The sequence below is a fragment of the Sapajus apella genome, unplaced genomic scaffold (assembly GCF_009761245.1).
Source record: "Sapajus apella isolate SASKATOON/1434 unplaced genomic scaffold, GSC_monkey_1.0 scaffold7, whole genome shotgun sequence".
Classification (NCBI taxonomy): Eukaryota; Metazoa; Chordata; class Mammalia; order Primates; family Cebidae; genus Sapajus; species Sapajus apella.
In genome coordinates, this window is record NW_022436947.1 from 29,227,576 (window position 1) to 29,254,602 (window position 27,027).

At 41.7% G+C, this 27,027-nt stretch overlaps 1 protein-coding gene across 4 annotated transcripts in view; it reads left to right on the plus strand.

The window, feature by feature from the left end:
• The window catches only part of DOCK4 (dedicator of cytokinesis 4), a 483,746-nt gene extending 460,555 nt beyond the window's left edge, over positions 1-23,191 (plus strand). The window contains exons 43-53 of one of the 4 annotated variants that reach the window (XM_032275667.1): positions 1,755-1,931; positions 2,786-2,869; positions 6,696-6,815; positions 7,172-7,293; positions 7,611-7,677; positions 9,330-9,411; positions 9,561-9,670; positions 11,754-11,826; positions 13,591-13,704; positions 17,028-17,089; positions 20,544-23,191. In XM_032275667.1, the coding sequence (XP_032131558.1) occupies positions 1,755-1,931; positions 2,786-2,869; positions 6,696-6,815; positions 7,172-7,293; positions 7,611-7,677; positions 9,330-9,411; positions 9,561-9,670; positions 11,754-11,826; positions 13,591-13,704; positions 17,028-17,089; positions 20,544-21,014 (1,482 nt within the window). In that variant the 3' untranslated portion in view covers positions 21,015-23,191. Of the gene's footprint in view, positions 1-1,754; positions 1,932-2,785; positions 2,870-6,695; positions 6,816-7,171; positions 7,294-7,610; positions 7,732-9,329; positions 9,412-9,560; positions 9,671-11,753; positions 11,827-13,590; positions 13,705-17,027; positions 17,090-20,543 lie in introns of all 4 variants that reach the window. The other 3 variants (XM_032275665.1, XM_032275666.1, XM_032275668.1) reach the window with 3 other exon arrangements.
• Positions 23,192-27,027: the final 3,836 nt, after the last annotated feature.

The following is a 27,027-nucleotide window of genomic DNA, read 5'->3' on the forward strand; positions in this document are numbered from 1 at the left end:
AAAAAAAAAAAAAAAAAAAAAAAAAAAAAAAAAAAAAAAAAAAAAACATACTGCTTGTGTTCTGTTAAGAATATTTCCTTGAATCAGTGTTATTTGTAATATTTTTCCATGTTATTGCATGTGACTGAAGTTCGTTTCATTGCTGTATACTATTCCATTTCATGAACATATCACAATATGTTTATTCTCTTGTCAATGGACAGATGAATTTTGGTGATTATGAACAAAATATGTAATATGTTCAGTAGAATTTCTGAATCATAAGATATAGATACACACACACACACACACACACATAGATGTATCTTCAACTGTTTTCCAAAGTGAATGAACCAATTTGGACTTCCAGTAGCAGTAACTGAAAGTTAAAAGTAAGCAAAACATCTTAGATGTTTCCTGGTAACACGTGCACAAACTTCTTAGTCCACTCTTCCTAAGATATATGACTAGGGGTAGAATTTCTGAATCATAAGATAAAGATATACACACACACCCTTCAGCTGTTTTCCGGTGAATGAACCAATTTGAACTTGCAGTAGCAGTAATTGAGAGTCCATTGCTCACATTGTCTCTCATCTGCTGTTGTCATTTTTATCATTTCAGTGGGTGTTTAGTACTATGTTATTATAGTAGTATTTTTTACATCTTTGAACACAATGAGGCTCAACACCTTTTCATTATGTTTACTGGCCATTTGAATTTCTTCCTTTATAAGTGACTGTTTAATTCGTTTGCTAATTTTTTATTGGGTGGTTTGCCTCTTTCTTACTGGCTTCTAAGAATCCTTATATACCCTGAGCATGTGCTTTTTGATGGTTACACATTTCAAAATCATCTCACATGTTCTGGTTAATCCTCCCTTCTCTTTTCATGTCTTTGATTAATGTTCAGTCTTAATATTCTAGGATTTTTCAGTGTTGGTTTAAGATGATCTGAGTGACCTTTAAAAACTCTAATTTGTTTCCTTGCTTGAATGAACCAATATTTAAATATGCTTAGTATAATCCTGAATTACTTTATTGCTGAGAGCTTGGCAGACCTTCTCTTCAAAGAGAACGTCAATGACAATAGTCCCAATGACATACGTTTGAAGAGCACTTTTATCATTTTCACAATTAGGTACTCCATACAGCCTGGAATTTTTAAGTCATTATGATTCTATTTGGCTCTCCAACAAATAGATCCTGTAGTATATATTATCTTGTTTTCTATAATTCCCAACTGTGTGCCATCCTGTGCCACCTTATGGTGCTGTTATATATACCTATGAGGTTCATAAGGCATATGTCCTCTCTTCCCAACTGGGCTGAAAGCTGCTTGACATCAGAGGATCCGTAAATGCGTCTTTATATCTTCCATGGTGCTTTGTATCAAATAAGCATTGAGAAACGTGATATTTAGGGTCTCTGAAAGTTTAACCCTTCAAAAGAAAAAAAAAAGACTAGTTTTAAAAGATATGAGATGCTTGGATATTATTTTAAGGATTAAATTGGTTGTTGCAGTGCTAATATAGAAGTGATGATTATCTAAAACACTGCTCAATGAATGTGTGTAATTACCTGCCCTTTCCAAACCTCGCTAATGAACATCTCACTCGACTACCACATCCTTGTCTATTCTGCGGAATGGTCCCTGGTAGAGATATTGATGGAAGCCAAAGGGGAGCACAGATAATTCAGAACATGGATAAACTACTTTGTCTTTCTTCTTGAATGTCACTAAATTCAATATGTTTATGCTCATTTGCTTCTCAGGTAGAAATGAGTCCTCTGGAAAATGCAATTGAAGTGCTGGAAAATAAGAATCAGCAGCTGAAGACTCTGATTAGTCAGTGTCAGACAAGACAGATGCAGAATATTAATCCCCTGACTATGTGCCTGAATGGAGTTATAGATGCTGCAGTTAATGGTGGCGTTTCCAGGTACCAAGAGGTAAGGATTAGGTATTGCTGTTTCAGAGAAACTTTTCAGTTGTGACTTCTTAGGGTTTGATGAATCTTTTTTCAGAATATGTACCCATATCAGCATGCAAACTCAGGACTGCAATTGACACAGAGTCCTTTGTGAAATACAGCAAACATACAGTCATTTGTAATGCCCAGTTACTGCATTTTTCCAACATGTTATATTTTGATAATAAAAATGTGTGTTCATTCTTGCATGAATAAAAGTGGAAAGGTTAGGATTAATAAATATCCATCTAAAATAATTTCTCTAAGCAAAGAAGTTCATGGGCATAGAAAAGTCTGATCTGGGATGGGCTCAGTGGCTCACACCTGTAATCCCAGCACTTTGGGAGGGTCACTTTAGCCCAGGAGGTCGAGACCAGCCTGAGCAACATAGGAAGATCTTATCTCTATTTAAAAAAAAACAAAAACAAAAACAAAAAAACCGACAAGACAATCTTGCCTAGGTGATACTTTAAGTGGAATTTTCATCTGTTCTCTTAAACAGAAAGACATAGTAGCCTTGAAGGTAAGGCCATCATCTAGGTCACACTGAATCTTAAGGCACTTTATTTTAGGACACAAGCCGTGTAGATTATTGATTTTTGTTCTTTATTTCACCAAGGGTACTTATTGTACAATCACTGATCTTCCTTTAACAATTCTTTCCTTATGTTCCCATTCTGACCAGCCGCCTCCACTCGGAATCAGTCCATCTGTCCCAAAAATGTGCTTTATAATGGCGTCATTTCCATAAAGATGCCAGGTCTTTAAAAACAACTTGTTTTTGACTTGTCTTGTAACTCACTGAAGTAGACTGATTGTCCTTTCCCTTACTAGGCATTCTTTGTCAAAGAATACATCTTAAGTCACCCTGAAGATGGGGAGAAAATTGCACGATTAAGAGAGCTGATGCTTGAGCAGGTAAGGGAAGCAAAGCAATCCCCCTCTATCTCACCTGGATATGTGCCCACTTATCTAGAGCCCCCCTGCATGGTTTTCTACATCGGTGGTCTAACTGACACTGGCAAGCAAGGGTTAGATTCCTGTAGTAGATCTCAACTTGCTAATTTCTACTTTTTCTTCCCACTGGGATGCAAAAATTAATTTAACAAGGAATAGACTATGGCAGCCAGTTACAGGTGGAGTGTCCTTTATCCAAAATACTTGGGACCGTGTTTCAGATTTTTAATTTTTTCAGATTTTGGAATATTTGCATATATATGAGATATCTTGGGGAAGGGACCCAAGTCTAATAACAAAATTTATTTTATGTATGTCTTATACACATAGCTTGAAGGTCATTTTATATAATATTTTAATACTTTTGTGCATGAACTTTTGCAACCCATCACATGAGGTCGTGTGTGGAATTTTCCACTTGTGGCATCATGTTGGCAATCAAAAGGTTTCAGATTTTGGAGCATTTCTAATTTTCAAATTTTGGATTAGGGATGCTCATCCTGTGAAGCCAACAACTTCATGTGGTCTCTTAAACCGTTCTTTGAACACATTTCCTAGAGACTTGCTGTAGGCTTGATGCCAACTTTTCATTCAAAATTCTGTGCTCAAAAAAGCTCAGGCCAACTCCAAATATGAGACATGAATGAATGAGTTGGTTACTTATTATAATAAGTAGGTGATCAATAGGCTGTGCCTTAAAGCTGTGTCATATTTTCATGGTAAACTTATAGATTACGTGATACAGATGAAACTAGATACAACTCATCATTTTCTACCCCAAAGAAGCATGGTTTATTTGATTTGTTTGGAACCATCAAGTACAAAGAACTGGAATGAGTAATATGTTGCCTGCTGTGTCCCTGGAAATAGCTTTTAACCTGAAAATGAATTGAAAACCTCAATGGATTGAGGTAGGAGACATGGTTGGAAGCCCGTGTTAAACAGGAAATAAAGACATTTGATTCCCATGAAAAGTGGAATGTGTATGATAAAACGTGACAAAGGCATCTCTTTCTACTCAATATTACCAAATTAATAAGTAAAGCATGCTCTTTGGATTAGAAAATAATGAGGTTGTGTCTGGTTTTTGTCCATGTTGTATGCTCTGTAGGCTTAGTCCACAAAACCTAATACTGCAAGGAGAGAGGTGGCCATAGAAAAGAGAGAGGAATTACTTGAAGCTGACCTGTAAGGAAATAATAAGTCAAGTTCTCAGTGGGACTCTGGGGTGTTTGTAGATACTAGAAGTGAGCAGTTTAGGTCATCCAATACTTAGGATTATGCAGTGACTTTATGCTGATTTTTAAAAAGATCTGTATTTTACCTCTTATGAATGGTTCACTTCACCCCAGGACTGTATTTGCTGGATTCAACCTGACTGAATTATTTCCCCAGAATTAAAATGGCAGCTCAGGGTCAAGAAGACTCCCCTTAAAAAATAAAACCAGGGAGCCTTTATTTCTTCTATGTCCTGCTTATGTTCCTGAAACCTTGTGGAAAGAGCCATGGCCTAGGGTACGTGAGATCTCTAAGACAAGCAGTGCACATGACTGTCACGTGACCCTGGCCAAGTCTCATCATTTCTGTGGGACCGTCAGGTGGGGAGGTGGACTAGAGAGGGCACCATCCTTCTCTGGACCTCTGCCAAGTATTTCAGATAAACTCTCTGGTAGACAGAGACATGCATCACCCCAATGCTCCTTCCAGGGCAGACTTAACTCTGCCTCTGCTGCAGGAAATGTGGCTCTCCACAGACACCTCCAGCTGTCAGGCCCTTCAGAGATTGCCTTGGCTGCAGAGAGCCACTTGGCCCAAGGTTGCTACCTTCTCAATGGTGCACATCCCAGACTGAGGAGGCAGTAGAAAGCCTGGCCATTTGGACCCAACGTAGGACAACTCCAACAGACCATTAAAGGTCCACAGGTTGAGGGAGGAGGATCGCCTTAGCCCAGGAGTTCAAGACTAGCTGGGGCAACATAGCAAGACCCCATCTCTGCAAAACCTAAAAACTAGCTGCGTGTGGCAGTGCATGCCTATAGTCCCAGCTACTACTTGGGAAGCTGAAGTGGGAGGATCACCTGAGCCCAGGCGTTCAAGGTTGCATTGAGCTATGATCATACCACTGCATTCCTGCCTAGGCAACAGAGTGAGACTCTGTCTCTAAAAAGATTAAAATACAAATAAATTTTTTAAATTGTTCCAGAGGTCCCCAGGGTTTGGCAGCAGCTGACAGGACTGCCGTGTAGCTCACCTTCTTTTGTTGTCAAGTCCGGCTTCCATCCTTCCCCGTGACAGGCATCAATCCCAAAGTGCATCCCGGTAAACATTATGATCCCCAGGCTGGAGTTTCCTTTGCAGAAAACCCAACTTGAAACATTCCGTGAACAAAGGGAGGTCACCTAATGCTAGCGTTTAAAAATGGAGAAGACTGGGGGCCCCTATGTTTAGATTCACCTCCTACATCCCTTCCATGTCCTCATCACAGATGTAGCCTCTCCACTCCAACTGTGCCTTTCAGAGGCATGCTTGATATTTGTTATGCAAACGTGCTGGCAATGGGTAGCAGCCAGAGCCCTGTTGCTATCACCCTGTCCCTTAGGGAAGGTGCTGGGTATTCCAGCCCGCCAGGGTCACTCCTATTTGACCTGAGCTTTCAGCCTAAAATCTTCATAAGCTGCAAAGACTGAAAACAAAAAAACCAAACTTCGTGGTGATGTGGGGTTTGTTTTCCTCCCCGTCTGTGGAATTTGTCCTTTTGACCATGTTAGCATGGGGGGCATTTTTTAAATATAAAAGACAGCTGCTGCTCAAATCAAAGGAATCACACACTATTGATGGTTGAACAAAGGAAGGTTGAATGTCTTCATCTCTTCAGATCCTCACAGCAGAAATGTTTTTTAAGAACCTGCTCCCTTGTTGAATTATAAGTGAATAGGAATAATATATGTATATTTTTTAGACAGAGTCTAGCTCCATTGCCTAGGCTGGAGTGCAGTGGTATGATCTCAGCTCCCTGCAACCTCCACCTCCTGGGTCCAAGCAATTCTGCCTCAACCTCTCGAGTAGCTGTGACTACAGGCACATGCCACCACTCCGAGCTAATTTTTGTATTTTTAGTAGAGACAGGGTTTCACTATGTTGGCTGGGCTGGTCTCGAACTCCTGACCTCATGATCTGCCCATCTTGACCTCCCAAAGAGTTGAGATTACAGGCATGAGCCACCGTGCCCAGCCAAGAATAATATTTTAAAACAAGAAGCATGGCAGCTGTCATAGAATTCCTTCCCTGGCAGATTCTGAAAGTCTGTGGGACGGATGGATGAGCAGAGGAACCTGATGGTAGAGAGAAGGGAAATGTGGGAGAGAGGGTGCCATGCCAAGAAGAGATCCTTAGGGGAGAACTGCTGGCCCTCTTCACAGGGAGCAGCACCTCCCAGGTTCCTTCTCCATCCTGGGAAGAGCAGGAAGGGGCCAAAGGGACACATAACTGTTACAAGGCATTGTAATTATAGATCTAAAATACATGGGAAAGAAGACTGGGGGAGTAGGAAAATTAAGTCTGAAATCAGAACTAAGTTCTAATCTGCATTTGTCTTTTATCCGTGCAGGATTTTTCCGATTCTCAGTTTACCTGTAAAGTGACGACTGTTCCTACCTTGTCAGATGCAGAGGTGTAGCCATAATGCAAGCGAAATGCATAGTAAAGTGCTTGGCCCGCAGCAGGCACTTAGTGAGAGGTAGTCACTGACCACTAACGTGAGGTGTTTTTTTTTTTTATGTTAATTAAGGCACAGATTTTGGAATTTGGTTTGGCTGTGCATGAGAAGTTTGTACCTCAAGATATGAGACCGCTTCATAAAAAGCTGGTTGACCAATTCTTTGTGATGAAGTCAAGTTTAGGGATACAGGTATGTACACATAGGTGTCCGTGGCGGGGCAGCCTGACCACTGCCATGTGCTTCTTGTTAAAGGGATGATGATGTAGCCAACAGTGACATCTTTTGGTCTTCCTACCAAACTGCAGTGTTTTACCAGGGAGCCTTCAAATACAATTGCATTGTCTGCTATTTGTGAGGCTTTCCTTCTGGGAAAATACAAATATAAGTGAAGGAAAGCCAAATAATATTGGAACTTGCTTAAATAGCTCCCTATGTAAAGATTCCATGATGATTAGGATATGTATCTAGTATGCTAACCTATCCCATAAGTTATTTTTCCCATCTCATTCCTGAAATGAGATTTCTCCCCTTTACCACATCTTTAGGAGTTCTCTGCTTGTATGCAAGCCAGTCCTGTCCATTTTCCTAATGGAAGCCCTCGTGTGTGTAGAAACTCAGCACCTGCCTCTGTGAGCCCAGATGGTACCAGGGTAATTCCTAGACGCAGGTAAGTCATATTCCAAATTATCTTACAATTTGGCCGCCCCACAAGATGATCTGGAACGGTTCTCTCATTCTTTATGGCACAATTTGTCAAATATGCTATTTCTTAATGAAATAACCCGCGAGGCAGCTGCAGACATCTGTCACTGGTAAAACAGCAACAGCATGAGAAATAAATAAGCTCAGACATTTGATCATATGGAGGCAAACAGAAAAAAACAAAATGGGATGTATTTTCTCCTTTGGTTTCATAGCATTCTAGCACATGATAAAGTACAATTTGGAGACTGAGTTAATCACCTTTTTTTCCCCCCGCAACAGCCCATTAAGTTACCCAGCTGTCAACCGATACTCCTCCTCCTCACTGTCCTCACAAGCTTCTGCTGAAGTAAGCAATATTACAGGGCAATCAGAAAGCTCTGATGAAGTCTTTAACATGCAGGTACTTAATTAGCTTTTTGTCTGCTCGTGTTGATTCCTTTTCTGTCTCAATTCTGAGTGTTTCTGTTCATTCTGCCATCCTAATGAACAGACCGACAAGCAAGAACTCGGCTTAAGGACAAACTTCTAAACACTCTTGTTGCTTTATGGGTCTCTGGAGTCTACAAAGACGTTTCTGTCAAAAGTGCCCCATCACTCTAAGACAACATCAGCAAGCAATGGAAAAGGCCAGGCGCACTGCATAGGGTTCAGCTCTGATACCTGCCCCAAGTCAAGTTCCTTCTTCAGTCCAGGACTCTCAGAGTGTGTCGCCACTTGCTAGCTGCCTGTCAGCATTTTTTTTCTTTTTTTTTTTTACGAGTCTCAGTCTGTTACCCAGGCTGGAGTGCAACCTCCGCCTCCCAGGCTCAGGCGATTCTCGTGCCTCAGCCTCGCAAGTAGCTAGTATTACAGGCATGCACCACCTCACCCAGCTAATTTTGGTGTTTTTAGTAGAGTTGGGGTTTCACCATATTGGCCAGGTTGGTCTCGAACTCCTGACCTCAAGTGATCTGCCCACTTTGGCTTCCCAAAGTGCTGGGATTACAGCTGTGAGCCACCATACCCGGCCCCTTTTAATATTTCAAAATGGCTTTTTTTTCTTTAAGAAGACATGATTTGGCTGCATACAGTGGCTAACACCTGTAATCCCAGCACTTTAGGAGACTTAGTTGAGTGAATCATTTGAGGTCAGGAGTTCAAGACCAGCTGGACAACATGGTGAAACCCTGTCTCTACTGAAAATACAAAAATTAGCCAGGCATGGTGGTGCATGCCTGTAATCCCAGCTACTTGGGAGGCTGAGGCAGGAGAATCGCTTGAACCTGGGAGGTGTAAGTTGCAGTGAGCTGAGAGCACACCACTACACTCCAGCCTGGGCGACAGAGCAAGACTCCGTCTCAAAGGAAAAAAAAAAAAAGACTGCATGATTTGAGGGTCCATTTTAAAATTCTCTTACGTGCATGTCAGAAAGTTTCCAAAGTTTTTTGTTGTTGTTGTTTTACACAGAAATGTTAATTACACAGAAAAATGTTTTTAAGGATTTTAGAGCCAGTATAACTCCCGCAACCAAACATTTTATTTAGACACTACTAATATGACATTTGTAATAGTTCAGTAAGACTAAGCTGAAATTTTCCTCTCCACTATCTTTAGAAAGGAGGCATAACACATTTCCAAGTCATGCTTTGAGCATACATTTACAGATAACAAGAAGGCACATTTTACGCCTTTCAGAAGCACTCACCTATTTTGGGGCCCTAGGCTGGAAGTCAGTCTACTTATACCTCAACCAAGGAGTGCGCTGCTAACTGGTACAAAGTCACAGCATACAGCTGAATCTAACACGAAGGCATTCCTTTGGCCAGAGTCAAAACCTCAGACTTTTTATTAATTCATGCAGACTTTTTTGTCAGACTTGTTAAGATTTTTCTATATTGTTAAATGGACTTTTTTTTTCTTGCTAATTCGAAAAAAAGTTTGATGATTTTGTTTAAAAGATGTCAGTGTTGCGGGAAGCCTTTCATCAGGGTGTGATGATAGCCCCTTGTGTGTTTCCAGCCAAGTCCATCTACCTCAAGCCTGAGTTCTACTCATTCAGCTTCGCCTAACGTGACGAGTTCTGCTCCATCGAGTGCCAGAGGTCAGTGTCAGAGTGTGGGGGAGACCAAGAGTGCCCAGAGAACCTCCTAGTCCTGGGAACAGTGGCCAGCTGCCACGCATTCAGGCATTCTCCTCCAAACAGGTGCCCCACCACTGCCAGGCTGATGGTTCTCTCTCCTCTCTTCCCAGCTTCTCCATTGTTGTCTGACAAACACAAACATTCCCGAGAAAACTCTTGCTTGTCCCCAAGAGAGAGACCATGCAGTGCCATCTATCCAACACCCGTGGAGCCTTCACAGGTACTCCTTGCAGGGTAGAGAAACTGGAAAACAAGGACAGTTCTGGAATTGCTTACATATCTCTGTAGAAACAAAAAGCAAGCAGCCGGGCAGTGTCAGGCCAGCCCAGCTGGTAAAGAGCGCACGTCTGTTTTCTGCCCATGGTTAGAAATTTCTGCCTGAGCCATGGATTTTGTTTGTTTTTTGGAGACAGGATCTCACTGTGTCACCCAGCCTGGAGTACAGCAGTATGGTCCTGGCTCACTGCAACCTCCGCCTCCCAGGTTCAAGCTATTGTCCTGTCTCAGCCTCCCGAGTAGCTGGGATTACAGGTGCCAGAGATGGGGTTTTGCCATGTTGGCCAGGCTGGTCTTGAACTCCTGACCTCAGGTGATCCACCTGCCTTGGCCTCCCAAAGTGCTGGGATTACAGGCATGAATCACTGCGCCTAGCTCTGAGCCATATTTCTGATAGGAACACATGGTAGTTCCTTGGCAGTGATGCTGAAAGGGAAACGGGAAATTTACTCTCCTGGATCTGTTTCTTTACTGCTACTTAAACATTACACGAAGTAGTTGGGTGAATAAAGAGCCTGTGTTTGCATGCCATGTGTATGTAACAGAAGTCTGAGGGAATGTCTTGGACTAGGAAAATACCCTTGGAGAATAACATGCTCTTGCCCAGCAGTCTTTGCCTTTGCCTAGGCCTATTTAAAAGAGCTACAATTGATTCCTTTCTGGGTACCCATGAGTATAGGAGCAATTTCTGTTTGCCTTTGTGATTCTTCTTGAATGCACAAGCAAAGAGAGGTTCAGTCCTCCACTTTCCCTGTCAACTCCTCACCGGAATAAGGGAACATGGCCCTCGCCCTCTGCCTGAACTTGGTTTTGAAGTGATCCCTGTTTTTCTGAGAGCAAAGGCTTGGGCTCAGCCCTTGGGCACTTTGAGAGCCTTGAAGGGTGGTTTCAAAGTTGAAGATTCATGGGTATCCTGGAGTTTTAAAGATTATTTGGGAATAATTTAGGAGCAGAGAAAAATAGTTATTTCTACCTCAGCTAATTTCTCTGTTTTTTTACACCATCCTGGCAGAAGACTGTAGCCGCATCAGGAGGAGGATGAGAGCGAATGGGATTTGGCTTGGTTTGTCTTTGCTGATGATGTGATCCTCCTGAAAGTCCCAGAACACCTCTGCACAACACTGACGTCTTGCAGAAATTATATCTGAGTGCATTTGGCTGGACTAGCTCTTTCCCTTTGTCACTTGATGATGCTGCAAGGGAGTTTCTTAGTTTGTTCTGCTCCAGGAGCACTTGTGGCCAGCATGGGCAACTCTGAAAGCCTTCTCTGATTAGCCTCCCAAGTGTTCTGGTTTTAGTACAATTGGAAGCAGTATATATGTTGCCAAAATTTCAATAAAATGCACATTTCTGTAGTACATCTGCTTTTAAGGATTTGGTACTTTCTAGTTAATATGTTAGGTAGAACCATGTAAAACTGGCATTTTTATAAGTTAAAAAATATAGACTATCCACTATTTCATGTATTTTTTATCTAATGAAGGATTTTGAATATGCAAGTGTTAAATTTCATTCACTAGTGATTTTTTTGAACTAATATTTCTCCTTTAATTCTTACTTCTGTTTTATATCACCATTGTAGCATTTGTATTTATAAAGAACTCCATACAGTCCAGATGGGGTGGCTCATGCCTGTAATCCCAGCACTTTGGGAGGGCAAGTTGGGAGGACCTCTTGAGCCCAGGTGTTCAAGACCAGCCTGGGCAATATAGTGAGATTCCATCTCTAAAAGGAAAAGAAAAAACTTCATGGTACAACTGCTATTTACTATGTGTTACATTTTATCATGAACATTTATTTACCATTTGTATTTAAAATGTAGTACAAACTTTTCAAACACTGTTTGCTTTCTCAAAACCTAAGGCTCTTCTTCACCCCCTTTTAAATTCTTTGTTCCTAGGGTCATCATATCATATAAAAATTACTTTGAACAAATAGTTTCAATAAAGGGATACTCATCTCATTTTCTACAAGGCTTCACATGTCTGTATATTGCCTCATAAAAATCGACCCTTGTACCTTTGCAGAGGATGCTGTTTAATCATATTGGAGACGGGGCCTTGCCACGCAGTGATCCAAATCTCTCTGCACCTGAAAAAGGTAAGGCCAGCCCCGTGATTAGTCCTGGAATGTATAAGGGCTTGTTTTATCCTCATTTCTCCAGTCTTCTGTGTGTCTGTGTGGAAGGCAGTGCTCTAGCTCTTTAATGATCAGGGCTAGTATGCTCTTTAGGGGATTAGTGAAAGACAGTTATTCATGATCCATTCTTCAGAAGGTGTTTTCCTATAAGATTTAACAGCAGAACCTGAGCAAGATAGGAACGCCTGTGTTTGATGGCTTTTTGTTACCATCCAGTGAGTCACCCAGCCAATGCCTCCTCTTCCTGAAACAAACTTGCCAATTAGTCTCCTTGTTCAGCACAATGAAAATAGCGTCTTCCCAGATCAATTCTGTGGTCCCATCCTTTGTCTCCCTTACGAAGCTCATTCAGGCAGCTCATGTGTTGTTTGTTGTGACTCAGATACGGCTCTTGTACAATTAAATACCATTTAAGAATTGCAATCCAGTGCATAATGGAGTGTGCCCTGCCTCAAGGTCACACAAAAACGAGAACCAAACACATGCATAGCAGCAAATAGCCAATTAGCACCAATCTGCAACACAGCAGAAGATGAAAAGCAGAATAAATGCAACTTCCTCAGCTTCCTGTAGGGGCTTGCAGCAAGTCACCCATTCACCTCTCTCAGGGTCAAGCCTCAAAAATAAGAGCAATTCTCAGACCAATGAATCAAGAGTCATTAATGATATATCCTGGAAAAGTGCATTTTAATTGCCCTCATTAAGAACTAAACTGTATTGTCATTTGGGTACACTGATACATTAAAACTTTCCTTGGGAGATGGAAATTAGTGAAGTCTTAGCCAAAAATATTTTAAAATACAAATTTAGCTTTAATATTACAACTCACATGTTGATGTTTGTCAGCAGAACTGAGGAATGTGGTATTTTCTCACCCCTCCTACCAAAGAAAACCACAATGCAAATTTAAAAGAAATAGAATTTTAAGAATGGTTAACTCCATCGCATTAAATGAAAATGGTAGAGTGGTTAAATGTTGAAATTCTCAACATGCCCACCAGATGGCAGTGTCTGTACAGGGAGTGAGTCACCGGCACTCCAAAGGTTTGAAGCTGTAAACCTCACTGTATAGCGGCTATTTACAAGCAGCGTGTCCTGCCCTTGTTCCTACCAGGATTGCTCCATATTTCTGCATCTTACCGAAGCACAGAGCAGACACATTACAAAATAAGAATGATACTGTTGGTATTCCAAATCATGTTTTAAGGACAGATTTCAGTGTAATTCATTGATTTCAGAAAGAGTTCTTTCCTCAAAGAGTTGATCAAGGAGATAATGTGGCATGGCTGTTCTTTCCCAAGAATTCTGCCAAATAATTAAAATATTACTATATCATTGCTTTCTCCGTGTTTAGGTGTCACTTGTCCTGAAATGTTCACTAAAAAACAAGTTTTAAAATAGTCCAGTGACTACATCTTCCGTCTGTTATCCAGCATCTAAATTAACATTTGTAATTCTCAGCAAGTTTTACACCCCAGCGTAGAGATTTGTAGTTCCCTTTGACAACACTAAGGGAAATAAAGAGACTTGCTAGTGGCCAGTTAAATGGTAACCGTAACTGTTAGGCCGCCAATTAAATAAAGGTTTAGTACTCAAGAAGTTTCCTGTTTTGTTTTTAATCCAGTTAAGTTTTCCTTCTGGATAATTCTGACTTTCTTCTAAGATCTCAAGCATTGGAAGGGCAAAGCTGGACCATGTGTTTTCAGCTGTCTTATTCCCTTCCAGCTGTGAACCCCACCCCTAGCAGCTGGAGCCTGGACAGTGGGAAGGAAGCCAAGAACATGTCGGATAGTGGGAAACTTATCTCTCCCCCTGTCCCTCCAAGACCCACACAGACTGGTGGGTATTTGAAGCTTTGAACAATCACTTTTATAAAATAACTTTTATTGACTACTACAACTTGTCCTGAATTCCTGAGAGAAAGGTAGGCATTTGATTTCTGGGATAAAAACCTTAGTAGCTGTGTAATTCCTTGACAATGGTCTCCCTCTTTCCTGAACTTCTACTACGCGGGGTCAAACAATGATCTGTTTCTAATATGCCTCTCAGACAGATTTTGTAAAGTGCTCTTTACCAAGGCACCATTCTCAAATTCGGGGAGGCCCCCTAACCTTGCTAGGCCACTAGCATCTTCTCTAACCTTCACTTTGCACCACTTTATTCTTAACAGCCTCCACTAACTCAGCCACCTTCTTCAGTCTTATTCAGGACTGATGCCAAAGTTTCCATTGCCTCTAAAAAGCTATTGACTAATAGTTATCCTCCACAAGCTTATCAAAGTCACTAACTTTGCATCTATAGTTATCTATTGCTTTAAGAGGTCTTTATGCAAGGGCTGTATTTCTCAAAGGGCTGATTCAGGGTACTGCATCCCCTTAGGTGGTGGTTTAAGCAGCAAAATCTTGGCCGGGTGTGGTGGCGCATACCTGTAATCCCAGCACTTTGGGAGCCCAAGGCGGGTGGATTGCTTGAACTCACAAGTTAGAGACCAGCCCGAGCAGCATGGCGAAACCCGATCTCTACAAAAGATACAAAAATTAGCCAGGTGTGGTGCCACATGCCTGTAGTCCCAGCTAGTTGGGAGGATGGTTTGAGCCTAGAAGATGAAGGTTGCAGTGAGCCAAGATGGCACCACTGCACTTCACCCTGGGCCATCAAGCCAGACCTTGTCCCCCCCAAAAAAATAATAAAATTATCAGGCCTAAACTCACCTACTGAATCAGAATTTGAGTTTTTCAGGGATAAGACCCTAGTATCTCTATTGTTATGAAACCTTTCGGGTGATCCTTCTGCTCACTAGATTTTGAGAACCGCTGAAAATAAATCTTAAACTCTGTGAATTTGTAGCAATAACAGGCCTCCTTGCCTCCTGAACTTGCTTGGTGACCTACGTGTGGAGGGGGGCTGCTCTGCTTCACTAGCTTTGCTAATTCTGGCGATGGGAGAGTATTTTCAGCACTTATCTACGTCTAGGGTAGAATTGAAGTTTTACAAATACAACTAGCCTACTAACAGAAAAAATATGACACAATTTCTTTCACAGTTTTTTCCTAGATGATTCATGTTTCATTTGCTGCATTCTAGCATCTCATCCTTCAAGATAAACTACGGGCCAGACAAGGCAGTTCACTCCTGTAATCCTAGTACTTTAGGAGGCCAAGGCAGGCAGGTCACTTGAGCCCAGGAGTTCAAGGCCAGCCTGAGCAACATGGCAAAACCCCGTCTCTACCAAAAAATGCAAAAATTATCCAGGTGTGGTGGTGCACACCTGTAGTCCTAGCTACTGGGGAAGCTGAGGTGGGAGAATTGCATGAGCCCAGGAAGCAGAGGTTGTAGTGAGCCAAGATCGTGCCACTGCACTCCAGCCTGGGCGACAGAGTGAGACCCTGCCACAAAATACAGTAAACTATGTGCCATCCAACTTATTCTATGCTTGTCAAAGGTAAAAGTCAAGTCACCAATAATCTTTGAAAGGCATATGAGATCTTCAAAGAAACAAGAAATAACTTTAAGCTTATTGATCACCTGCATTAGCATATCAGCCTGTGTACAGAACCCTAAAACTTAGCCAGATTATTTGTATCTATCTCATTCACGATGTGCATATATTCAGGCAGTCCCCAATTTCAACCTGGTTGTGTCCCTAAAGTTGAGATCCTGAAAAGCATTTTTTAAAGAATCATAGTATTTATGATCCTTACATTTCTAGGCCAGTTCAAACCTGAAGACAGGGATACTGACGGATCTATTTTGGGTCTCTGTGGGAAGACACGTTTCCAGAGAAATCTCTCTGCAAATGTGCTGTGGTTGCTGGGGCCACCATGGTGGTTGGTGTCAGCCACTGCCCGAGTCGAGAGGAAGAGGGTCCCAGGGAACAGTAAACTTTCTGCCACTGTTAAGGCAGGAATTCAGTGCCCCATCAGGATCAGACTCTCCATACATACATGATTTTCTTCCGTAATCAGCACCCACAATCAATGGGATAGCCTAATGCTGGTATTTGAATGTGACACGTGCTGACAGCATGCCCCAGCATTCAGAGTGCAACAGCATGGCTGCACACTCCCAGTGTGATCATAGAGCACTCTCCCTGGCTCCTTAGGACCCAGAGCACACAGGTGCCCTTACCCCTCCCCAGTTAACTGGCAGGGCTGCCATCCCTTCTGCACTGATTGCTCTCACGGTCTGTTCTTATGTCATCATCTGTGGTCACTGTTGTGGGGCTCTGTAACTGTCTTCCTTTCAGCCTTTCAGTAGTTTTGTTACGAGTTACAAACCTCAGTGTGACAGCTGGGAGAGTGGCAGCTAATCACAGAGCAGCATGCCCAGAGTTCACCGAAACATCTCTGCACAACTGAGAAATGTGGCTGACCCTCACCCTGTTGACTGTGTCATGGCCAGTTTTTACCATACAGGGCTATGCTTTAGAGAGCTGGATTTGCTCCACAAGCATGCACACGGGAGCAGGGCCATCACACATGCTATGTCACTGGTGTAGGACTTGAAAGTCTAGTGAGAAAAAGCAAACGGTTCACTCTTCTTGGCCACAATGATGAAATCCATAGAGACCCACCACCAGGGGCCAATAGGAAGGCCCGAGTATAAGCATTAGGGGGAGAAATGGAAAACCATGCACCTCTTGTATGGCCATGGCCAAGGGTTTTCTACCTATTTGGGGATTATGGGGGTTGTCGGGGGGAGCTGATTAAATATATTCCCATAGACCTGTTCCAGGCTGCCAGGGTAGCCATGGTGTTCCCATTGCTGCTCCGCCCAAAGTCAACAGCTATTCCCCAAGAACTGCTCCCTAGCATCCCACACCTAAAACACCTTATGAGATAGATCAATCAGTGCAGAAGCACCTGGACTTTGGGGAAATAGAAAAGACTCTGGATCAATTTGGGCCCCTGTCATTTGGTCCAAGTATCATATATGCCATGATCACTTTTCACTGATGCTCCCTCATCTTGGCAGTGCCACCCTTTGTAAGGAAGCCATTCTAGACAGGTATCATTTAGCTTCTCCCTCCCTCATCCTCACGACTCCCTTTGCCTAGAAGGTCCTTATGCACTGGATCATCTGTCTGGGCTTGTAACACAGAGGGCATGTGCAGATAGTCATCTGGTTTTTAATTGAAATGTTCTCTCTCTCCCCATTGACAGCTTCACCAGCAAGACATACAACATCAATATCCCCCTCACCTGCCGGGAGATCTCCATTGAAGGTAAAGGCCCTTCTTTCAGCGAGGCTAGAGACTGGCCCAGTTTTCTTTTTCTCTAAGACTCATCTCAGATATATCAGAAGGTGTTTAATTTGCAGGGACAAGGCAAAGAACATATTAAGCAGGGATAGGGGAAGCTGGGGGAGAAAACAACACTGGGTTTTCTCCTTTGGGTGCCTCCTCTACGAACACAGCCATTTGTTTTTCCATTATTTGCTTCATTCTCCAAATGGTAGCAGTGAGAACTTGCAAACTAGAGTCAGTGCATATACTGAATTAGGAAAGAAATGTGGTCCCAATGTCCCTTCTAGGAAATTTTCAGCCTGGCCTTTTAGTTTAAGGCACGTCAGACACACACTTAGACTGAGAAACATCAGTGTCAATATCTACTAAATATTCTCCGCATCTTTTTGCCTTTATCATCAGCCTCACTCATTTTGTCAAAGCAAGCCTAATGTTCTCTTCTAATATTTTATACCAAGTTTCTCATTTACATTAGAAATACGTACTTGATCACGAAAAACAAGGAAGTAATACAGATTTTAAAAATTTCTAGGGAACCAACTGGAAAGCTTTAAAGGTCAGATATTTGAATTGGTATGTAGGCATGGGCCATTTAACATCTTAACATGTAAAATCCCTCATGAAGATAAAGAGTAATATTTAGTCTTTATCCAAATTGAATCAGACTGGCTGCAGGGATTGTCAGTGCATGAGAGATTGGTGTTCAGAACTGCTGGCACCAGAGGCAAATATGAAGTGTGTTGAAAGAATGATTTTTTACCTGAGTGATTTAGGATTGACGCGCTCCGTGTCCTTTGTGTTGATGAGACAGTTCTAGCTAATGTGCAAAAGACAAATTAGCCTCTACAAACACATAAGGGCTGGTTGCGATCCAGTGCATCTGTGGTGCTAACGATAGTTGATAGAAATTAAGAAACTGGAAAACAGCCTGCTTCCCTCCGCAAAATGGAGAAAATTGTAAAGAAGTGTGATTCCCTTGCACTGCCAAAATTTTTGATGTAGAAATTTGCTGGTAAGTGCAAATGATTTGCTAGTTTTGTTCTCATTCCATAATGCAGCTGTTATTAAAGTACCTGTGACAGCATTCACTCTGGAAGCCATAGCCTGTCACCAAGATGTGATGGAAAGGAAAGCAACATGGCTTTTCCACACCTTTACATTTACCCTTGCTCACAAAGAGCTGCCACACATTGCTACAGAATTGTCATCTGTATTTTTCAACTAATTTTGTTAAGTAGTAAGAAAGTAAGTCTTACAGATTAATTCTTAAACATAAAAAAGAACCCAAGGGCTAAAAACATTTGAATAGCTATGAAATAGTCTTAGTTAGCAAGCTGGTATATGCTGTCTCTCTGCAGACCTGTGTATATTTTTATACATGAAGCCGTGTCTTTGTATGTAGGGTTTGAAGGAAGAGAAAATAGATGAAACATTTGTGTTATACCTCCTGGATTACATTAGGGGGCACACTGCTTCCAAGTTACCAGCATTGCAGTGTGCTGCCTTAACTGATAAGCATTTAGTGGGGTTTTGGTCTTCGTGGGTTTTTTTTTGTTTTTTTTTTTTTTACCCCCCAGCCATTAAATTATGGGTCTAACCCTCGAGCGGAGACTGAGCTGAACTGCCATATTTTGAATTTCAGGTCTAATTTTTGACAAAAGTAGCAGTGAATTGGTTTAGGCTCCTACGAAATGAATGGATGTGTATCTACCAGCATTATTTTGTTTACAAAGAGAAACCAAAATAAAGTTAGCTTAGGATAGCATTTCTCAAAGTGTATACCATAGAACATTAGTTTTCCCAGAACATTATGTAATTAGTGGGGGGGGGGGGAAGGTCTATAGTCAAGTAAGTTTGGAAAACACTGGGCTGAACAAAATTATTCGAATTCCTTTATTGTAAGACTTGAAAATGCAAATATGCCTTGAATATACACAAGGAGTATACGGTGTGCAGCATTTCCCAGTGGAACCCTCTTTCCACAGAGCATCTCTTAGGACTCATTTTCCTTAGGATAGCAGTTGGGAAAGCAACAAACTCAGATGCCATATGGGGCCAGACAGCTGACATAAATGAAGGAAGGAGGCCAGGCGTAGTCCCCATGTGGTGTAGTGGGAACCATGGCAAACTGAAAGGGAACAGCTCCTGCTCAGTCTTTAAAGATTGTCTCCATTAAGAGAATTGTGTGCCACTGTGGCCAGAACTTCTAGTTCCTTATGAATTGCCAGAATTCTGGAGTTTCGTGTGAAATGCTCCTGTTAAAAATTAACAATCAGATTTTTAAAAATACTGCTGATGCAACAGCTTCCATCTCAGGCTACATCCCAAAGGCTGCCGGTTTGTCAGTTCAGCTCAGGAGTCTGGAGTGAGGGCTGGAGAATCGGGTACAGGACTCAGGTGCCTCTGCTCCCTGTCCTGAGCTTTCTGGGTCCTCTGAGCTGAGTGTGCTCAGAGGCCCCGGCTCCTGGTCTGCTGCATGCCCTGATGAACTGGGAAAGTGAATAGCACCCTCAAAGGTTTTGTGGGGTGTTTTTTGTTTGTTTTTGGTTTTTGGCCAGTTCCCTCTCTTCCAAACTATACGACTGACTAATGTGAAGTTATCTTGGTGGGTACCTTTTTTTAATTTTTCATTTATTGTTTGAGACAGAGTCTCGCTGCATTGCCCAGGCTGGAGTGCACTGGTGGATCACGGCTCACTGCAGCCTGGCCCTCCCAAGGCTCAGGTGATCCTCCCAGAGGAACTGGGATTACAGGCATGAGCCACCATGTCCAGCTAAATCTTTGAATTTTTAATAGAAACATGATTTTGCCATGTTTCCCACGCTGGTCTCCAGCTCCTGGCTTCAAGTGATCCTCCCGCGTTGGCCTCCCAAAGTCCTGGGATTACAGGCATGAGCCACCGCGCCCAGGTACTTTATTCTCTTTCTATCTGAAAATAAGCAGTAATGTGGGCGGTGAACTGAACTCAAGGACTGGTGGGCCTGGCAGATAAACGTCTGGTGTGTATTTTCATGGCTACAAAGGACAACACTCATTTGAGTGTGGGTGTATTAGGCTGCTTGGGCTTCCCTCACCAAATACCCCGTACTGGGTGGCTTCGACCCTGGAATTTTTTTTCTCAATTCTGGCAGCTAGTCCAGGATCCCGGCATGGCAGCCTTGGTTTCCCCGGGGGCCCTGTCCTGGGCTTGCAGACGGCCCTTCCCGCAGGGTCTTTCCCGGCGTCTCCCTGTGTGTCCAAATGCCTCTTCTGATAAGGACACCAGTCAGCTTGGATTAGGGTCCACCGTCGTGGTTCCTTTTACCTTAATCATCTCCAGATGCAGCCGGCTTTGGGGGTGCTGAGGGCCGGGCCCCCGCGTGGGGGCGTGCAGTCAGCGCGTCCGCATTCCTGACTCACCGCTGTGTCTCCCCCTGGCTTCCTTCCCGAGCAGGGTTCCGTGCAGTCTTTCACCCCCTCTCCGGTGGAGTACCACTCCCCAGGACTCATCTCCAACTCCCCTGTCTTGTCGGGCAGCTACAGCAGTGGGATTTCTTCTCTCAGCCGGTGCAGCACGTCGGAAACCTCAGGCTTTGAAAATCAGGTGAATGAACAGTCGGCCCCCGTGCCGGTGCCGGTGCCCTTGCCGGTGCCCGTGCCCGTGCCCATGCCCGTGCCGACCTATGCCGGGGAGGAGCCGGTGCGCAAGGAGAGCAAGACCCCGCCCCCGTACAGCGTCTACGAGCGGACTCTGCGGCGCCCCGTCCCGCTACCTCACAGCCTCTCCATCCCCGTCACGCCCGAGCCGCCCGCGCTGCCCCCCAAGCCTCTAGCGGCGCGATCCAGCCACCTGGAGAACGGGGCCCGGAGGACTGACCCCGGCCCGCGGCCCAGGCCCTTGCCCCGGAAGGTCTCTCAGTTATAAGTCACTTTTCTATGTACCTGCGATGAATTCTTTGCCCGTTTACAAAATAAGAAGTATGATGAGAAGACATTTAGTGTAGGCACTTTAATAACTTACTCAGATCCTTCAATGAATGGAATTAAAACCTGCTTATTAATATCATGTTGCACAATATTAAAAGTTGCTGATCTCAATGCCAGATGTTAAATGAAGTATGGCTGAATTTCATTAAAACGTTTCTCATTTGAAAGTGGTAAATAGTGACAGAGACTCCTTTTGTACCTTTTTTTGTTCACTTTTTTTTTTACATAGTAAAATCTTAAAACCAATACGATATTGTCAAACAATACAATGTGTGACAATGTTGTATTCTTTTTACTGAATACTTGATACTTGGAGAAAGCTTATTAAGTCAGTGCACATCCTAACACAGTGGTCCTTATTTTAGAAGATGCCTGTAAATAAGACAAGGTGTTTGGCTCCTCTGAGCAGATTATCGGTGAAGATCATCAGAATTAAAGTTCAGGCAGGCTAGCCAGATAGTATACTTAAGGGGTGGCAAGGATTGGAACTGGAAATTGTTTTGTTCTTGAAACAAAATGCTTCTTTACGGTTGCTTTTGCTGTTTGACTGCTGTCTACATTCTTAAAATTCGATTTTGTGAATTGGTTGCTAAATCCCTTACTGCCCTCACACCATGGTATCTACTGTATTTCTTTTCGAGGTGCCATTTGCTTCAGAGTTCCGATCAGCTAGATTAAGCGAGAGACTCCAGAAGAAATGTTTACTTGAATTTTGTGCTTCCTTTCTTGATAGTTTCCTATATAGAATGTGTCATTGAAGAAGAGCAGATGTTCAAGTCTTAAAGAGGCACAAATTACTGTGCCCCATTAGCAAGAATTCAGGAATCAATACAGGACAGTATTAAATCAATAGCGTAAGTGAAGATAAAAAAACTTAGCAAAAATATATTAGCATGATTAAATGGCAAAAGGACTTACAAAAGGCAAGGGCATTAATTTTCAATCCTGCACAAAATAAATTCCTCACGACTCTCCACTTTTACCAGTGGAGCTTGTCGTCCTTCTGCTGAAGGAGGATTGCTGTAGACTTCTCTAGCTTGACTATTGCAGCATAGCACCTTAGATCTAGAAAGGGATGCTAATGCCACAGTTGTAGAAGTGTGAAAAAAAGCACCTTGTATGTAGTAATGTATTTTATATCTGTTTTTCCTTTTACTGACTGTTTATAACACTCAATTGACAATAGATATGAACTGTATTTTAAATCATACTGTTAAATATTTTCCCTCTTTTGTTGGGAAGCTCATTTTAGTTTAACCATGTTTGCTTAGTTGGTAGCTTACCTGGAAGGCAGTGACCACTTTTTTATATTCTCTTAATGAAACCATTCAGCAGGTATATGCCGTTGAAGCTGGTTATAGAGGTTTTCTATAATAAATGTTCAAGTATTTTTGTATATAACTGGTTAATTTTAATAAGATATACCATTATGTGTAAAAAAAAAAGTAAAAATAAAAGCAAACAGTTGTTGATGCAGTATGATTGTTATAATTATGCCAAATACTTTATGTATGGAAGAAGAATATTTGTACATATGTGCTTTTAACAATAATTCTGCCATATTGACTTTACAATTTTGAATGTCGGAAAAATTAATATATGTTAAATATTTATGTTTAGTGAAAGTGTTCATAATTGAGAAAAGGAACATATGCATTTTAGCTTTGTATCTTGCAAGTTTTGCAGTCAGAAATTTTTTGAACTAGCTTTTGCTTTTGATAACACTTTGTGTTTGTAACCACATTCTTATATATACACATACATATGTGAAGCTCCATATACCTGTTGCTTTAAAGAAGTAAAACCTTCCATTTAAATAAGATGACATGCATAAGATAACAAAGCTTCTTTGATTTCCTTTTCCTGTGTAATTTAATAGATTTGTTGTCTAGTGCTTGGGCACAGTATAAATCAGTGTTATTTGCTCTTGAAGCCATTTAAAAAAATTTTTTTTGGCGGTGAGCAGTTGAATTTATCTTGAATTTATCATGTGTGTGTGTGTATTTCTGAAGCAGCTGCATAGCAGAACATTTTAAGAGATTCTGTGAGCCCACATGTTCATGTTGGTTGCTGCTGAATGGTAAATATTAAATAAAATTACCAGATTAATCTTAATATTTCTGTCTTTACTCCTATCATCAGCATATCTTAACCTAGAACAGAAGCAGCGTAAATCTCTTGATCTTATTATAGTGAGATTTTTGGACTTCTTTTTAGACAGATCCTGTTTGTGCTGCCGTGGCTAGGTAGATTCATTTCACGCTTACTAAGCTCACTTTTGCCATAGAAAACAATCGTTAGGCTGGGCGCAGTAGCTCACGCCTGTAATCCCAGCACTTTGGGAGGCCGAGGCGGGCAGATCACGAGGTCAAGAGATAGAGACCATCCTGACCAACATGGTGAAACCCCGTCTCTACTAAAAACACAAAAATTAGCTGGGCGTGGTGGCGTGTGCCTATAGTACCAGCTACTCGGGAGGCTGAGACAGGAGAATCATTTGAATGCAGGAGGCAGAGATTGCAGTGAGCCAAGATTGCACCACTGCACTCCAGCCGGGCAAGAGAGCAAGACTCTGTCTTTAAAAAAAAAAAAAAAAAAAAAAAAGGAGAAAAAGGAAACAATCATTGGAAAGATAACAAACAGCATGGATTAGTATCCCCAGAGAAGGTAACATTTACCTGGTTGTCTGACCATTCATTGTTTAACCAGGGCCAACTTAAGTCAAACCATGAAAATTTGTTTGCATCAGAAAACTTAAAACAGACAACTTCCAAGTACAAAAGGGCATTGTTGAATGCCGCTTTTGACAGCTGTGGCAAAATCCATCTGCATGCCAGCTTTTCTCCCTGGTTTTCATAAAATGATAGGAAAATATACATTTGACATACACTGAAAAATCCATTGACTACAAGATTTCTGTTAATAAAGCCTGGCTTTTAACTTGGTGAAACGTGCCGATATTGTGTTAGGTTTAAGACATTTCTGTAACTCGGTGCCAAGAAAACCACTGTCTAAAGCTCAGTCCCCTTGAATACCAAAACTGATTTAAAGGCCATTGTCAGCTGGGCGCCATGGCTCACGCCTGTAATCCCAGCACTTTGGGAGGCCGAGGCAGATGTATCATCTTAAGTCAGGAGGTTGAGACCTGCCTGACCAACATGGTGAAACCCTGTCTCTACTAAAAATACAAAAATTAGCTGGGTGTGGTGGCGGGTACCTGTAATCCCAGCTCAGGAGGCTGAAGCAGGAGAATCGCTTGAACGCAGGAGGCGGAGGTTGCAGTGAACTCAGATTGCACCACTGCACTCCAGGCTGGGCGACAGAGCAAAGCTCTGTCTCAAAAAATAAAAAATAAAGACCATTGTCAGTATGCTCTTGATCGTTTCTCAACATTAACTAAATGATTTTAGAATATTTTTGGGTTATTTACATTACAACTAAGCCCATGAGTATTTGGATTCTACAGGCATAATTACAGTATAGCTCAGTTTCCTAAGTAGGTTTCTACCTGGATTGTTATTAATTGTTCTACAAAACACAACGAAGAGTATAACAAGTTGCATAGCTTTGCCTTTGTTTGATCTGTACACATTAAAAGGCGACTTGTACTGAAATGAATTCTTATTGATTAAAGTAAGCCTGGCCCTCATTATATAAGAATACCATGAAAATAGATTTGCAAATGTGACAAAGTACCAATTCCCTAACAGAACTGTTAATATTACTTTTCACATATTCCTTTTTCTTTTTCTACACGTATGTATTACATAGCTTTTCTAAATTGTTAACTGCTGGTTCCTCAAATACACAATCATCAACACAACCTATTGACGATACAGGGCTGAGTTCACTGCTACCTGCTGTAAGGGAGAGAGACCCATGTCGACAGAGCTTTGGTGTCTTAGAAGGCAAAGGGCAAGATCAGATTTTGTTGAAATCCTGGAGTTTTGTTTAAGGTGGATCTTTTAATGAGCAAGCTTTGAGTAGATATGGGGGAGAAACACTGCTACCTTACCTAAAGTTTGAGAAAAGGTTAATAAGTCAACAAGGTATTTTATTTATAGAATCTTGTGCAAAGGATATTGATATCTTGATAAAGGAAATGAAAAGGGGAGATGAAAAGAAAAGTAACAGGCATTTAACTTAGGATAGCACCTACTAAAATGCTTCATCCCAGAGGAGAGATTATTAAGACATTTTAGATCCTCTGTTTGTACAGAATACTAGAAAATCCCCAACATTCTGAACCCATGTGCCACTTTACTTATCCAGAGTTTACCTCTGTCATTCACAACCAGTTAAGGGGCCCAAAGCCCAGAAGCCCTGATGATGATCTGAACCATGCTAAACAGCCCAGTCTGCTCATGAAATGAAGAGTCTCCAAGAAGATGAAGCTGATGAAGTGCTTGATGTGTTTGAACCTTGCTAAAGGGAGACATATACTTTTGTAACTGTGTTAAGAGATGAATGAGATAGGTACCTAGAAAGCTGCACAAGTGGAAAAATCTAATAACTCCAGAAAGAACCAAAACCTTTTATACAAGTAAATTAACTATAATATACTACATGAGTCAGCCACGTATATTTACATAGTTATGGAAATGTAAAACATAATTGATCTAGCTCCAAATTATCATGTAATTATACTGCAAGGATGAGGTTAAAGGAATTCATGTATGTGGAGAATAAAATAAATTCTCATCTGCCATAAAGGTATATTAGTAGATAATGCCTAAAACTTAATGATGATCAAAAAGCATCAATAAAAGATACTTTTTTATTTAGAGATATAAGGTAAACATTGAAAATAGTTGTCTGTGAGGAGTGAAAATGCCTGGTGACCAGGGATGTTGCAAGGGATTCCTATTTTATGCAGTGGCTTTATAGACCTATATGCAAGAATGATGATGCATTTTCAAAGACTGAGAAAGAATTATACAACATTTGGATGGCACTACACTGGTTTCACTTCTCTTGCTTATTTTTTTCTCCTTTATGTAAAAGAGCAAATCTGATTCTGGACCTCTTTGAAAAGCACATCTGGAGTTTGTAACCAGGTGTCTACTGAAAGGAATGGGTGTGGCAGGTAGGAGGAGATGAAGGTGGAGGAGTGTCTGATGCATATGAAACTCCTACTAGAGCAGAAGTGAATAGCAGTGAGACCAGCTATTTTTAATCGTGTAAGTTTGTAAAGGGTTTAACAGCCAAGCTTCTCTTCTTCAGTAGCAGCAGTAAGGAGTCAAAGAAAAACTTTTATACAGAATTCTAAAAGGGATTTTACAGGTATTAATAACAGTTTACAAGTCCCTTTTGTGTCCGTTATGTAAATGTTCTCATTCTGATCAAAGCACAGGAAGGTCTTAATATGTCTTAGTCCAGAAAAACAGTTAACAGTCCCAGGTCATTTCCCAGGGGAAACACATCAGTAATTGCATGGTGAATGTAAAGAGGGCTCGGGTCTATAATAAAGAAATTTGGCGAGGGTACCCTATCACACCCAATCTCCCTCCCCTCACTCTCTAGATGGCACGACCACAGCCTCCTGCCTCAACAAACACAATTTATCCAAATCCTTGTTCATCTACACCCAGAAAAAGAGGTTCTTCTCTTCAGGGTTAAGAGGTCTACCCATGCACTGATCCTGTCTAATATGGTCTCCTCTTTGAGGAGAGCTGGCTATGACCTTCGAGCATATTCGTCTAGCTAACACGACAGCTAGGCCTGAAGACAACAACAAATGTAACATTTACTAACCTCAGACAATAGGAAAGCTTTCTTCTTTCTTTACTTTCTATTTCTTTTGGTTAGGCAATTTTTTAAGCTTAAGAATTTATAAAAAGTGGACAAAATTAGCTGTATTAAATTTCAAAACTTCTCTAAGTGAAAGATAACAGATATAAAAGAACAAGACCAAAAAAAAAATTTTTGCAGTAAATATAACAATGTTAATG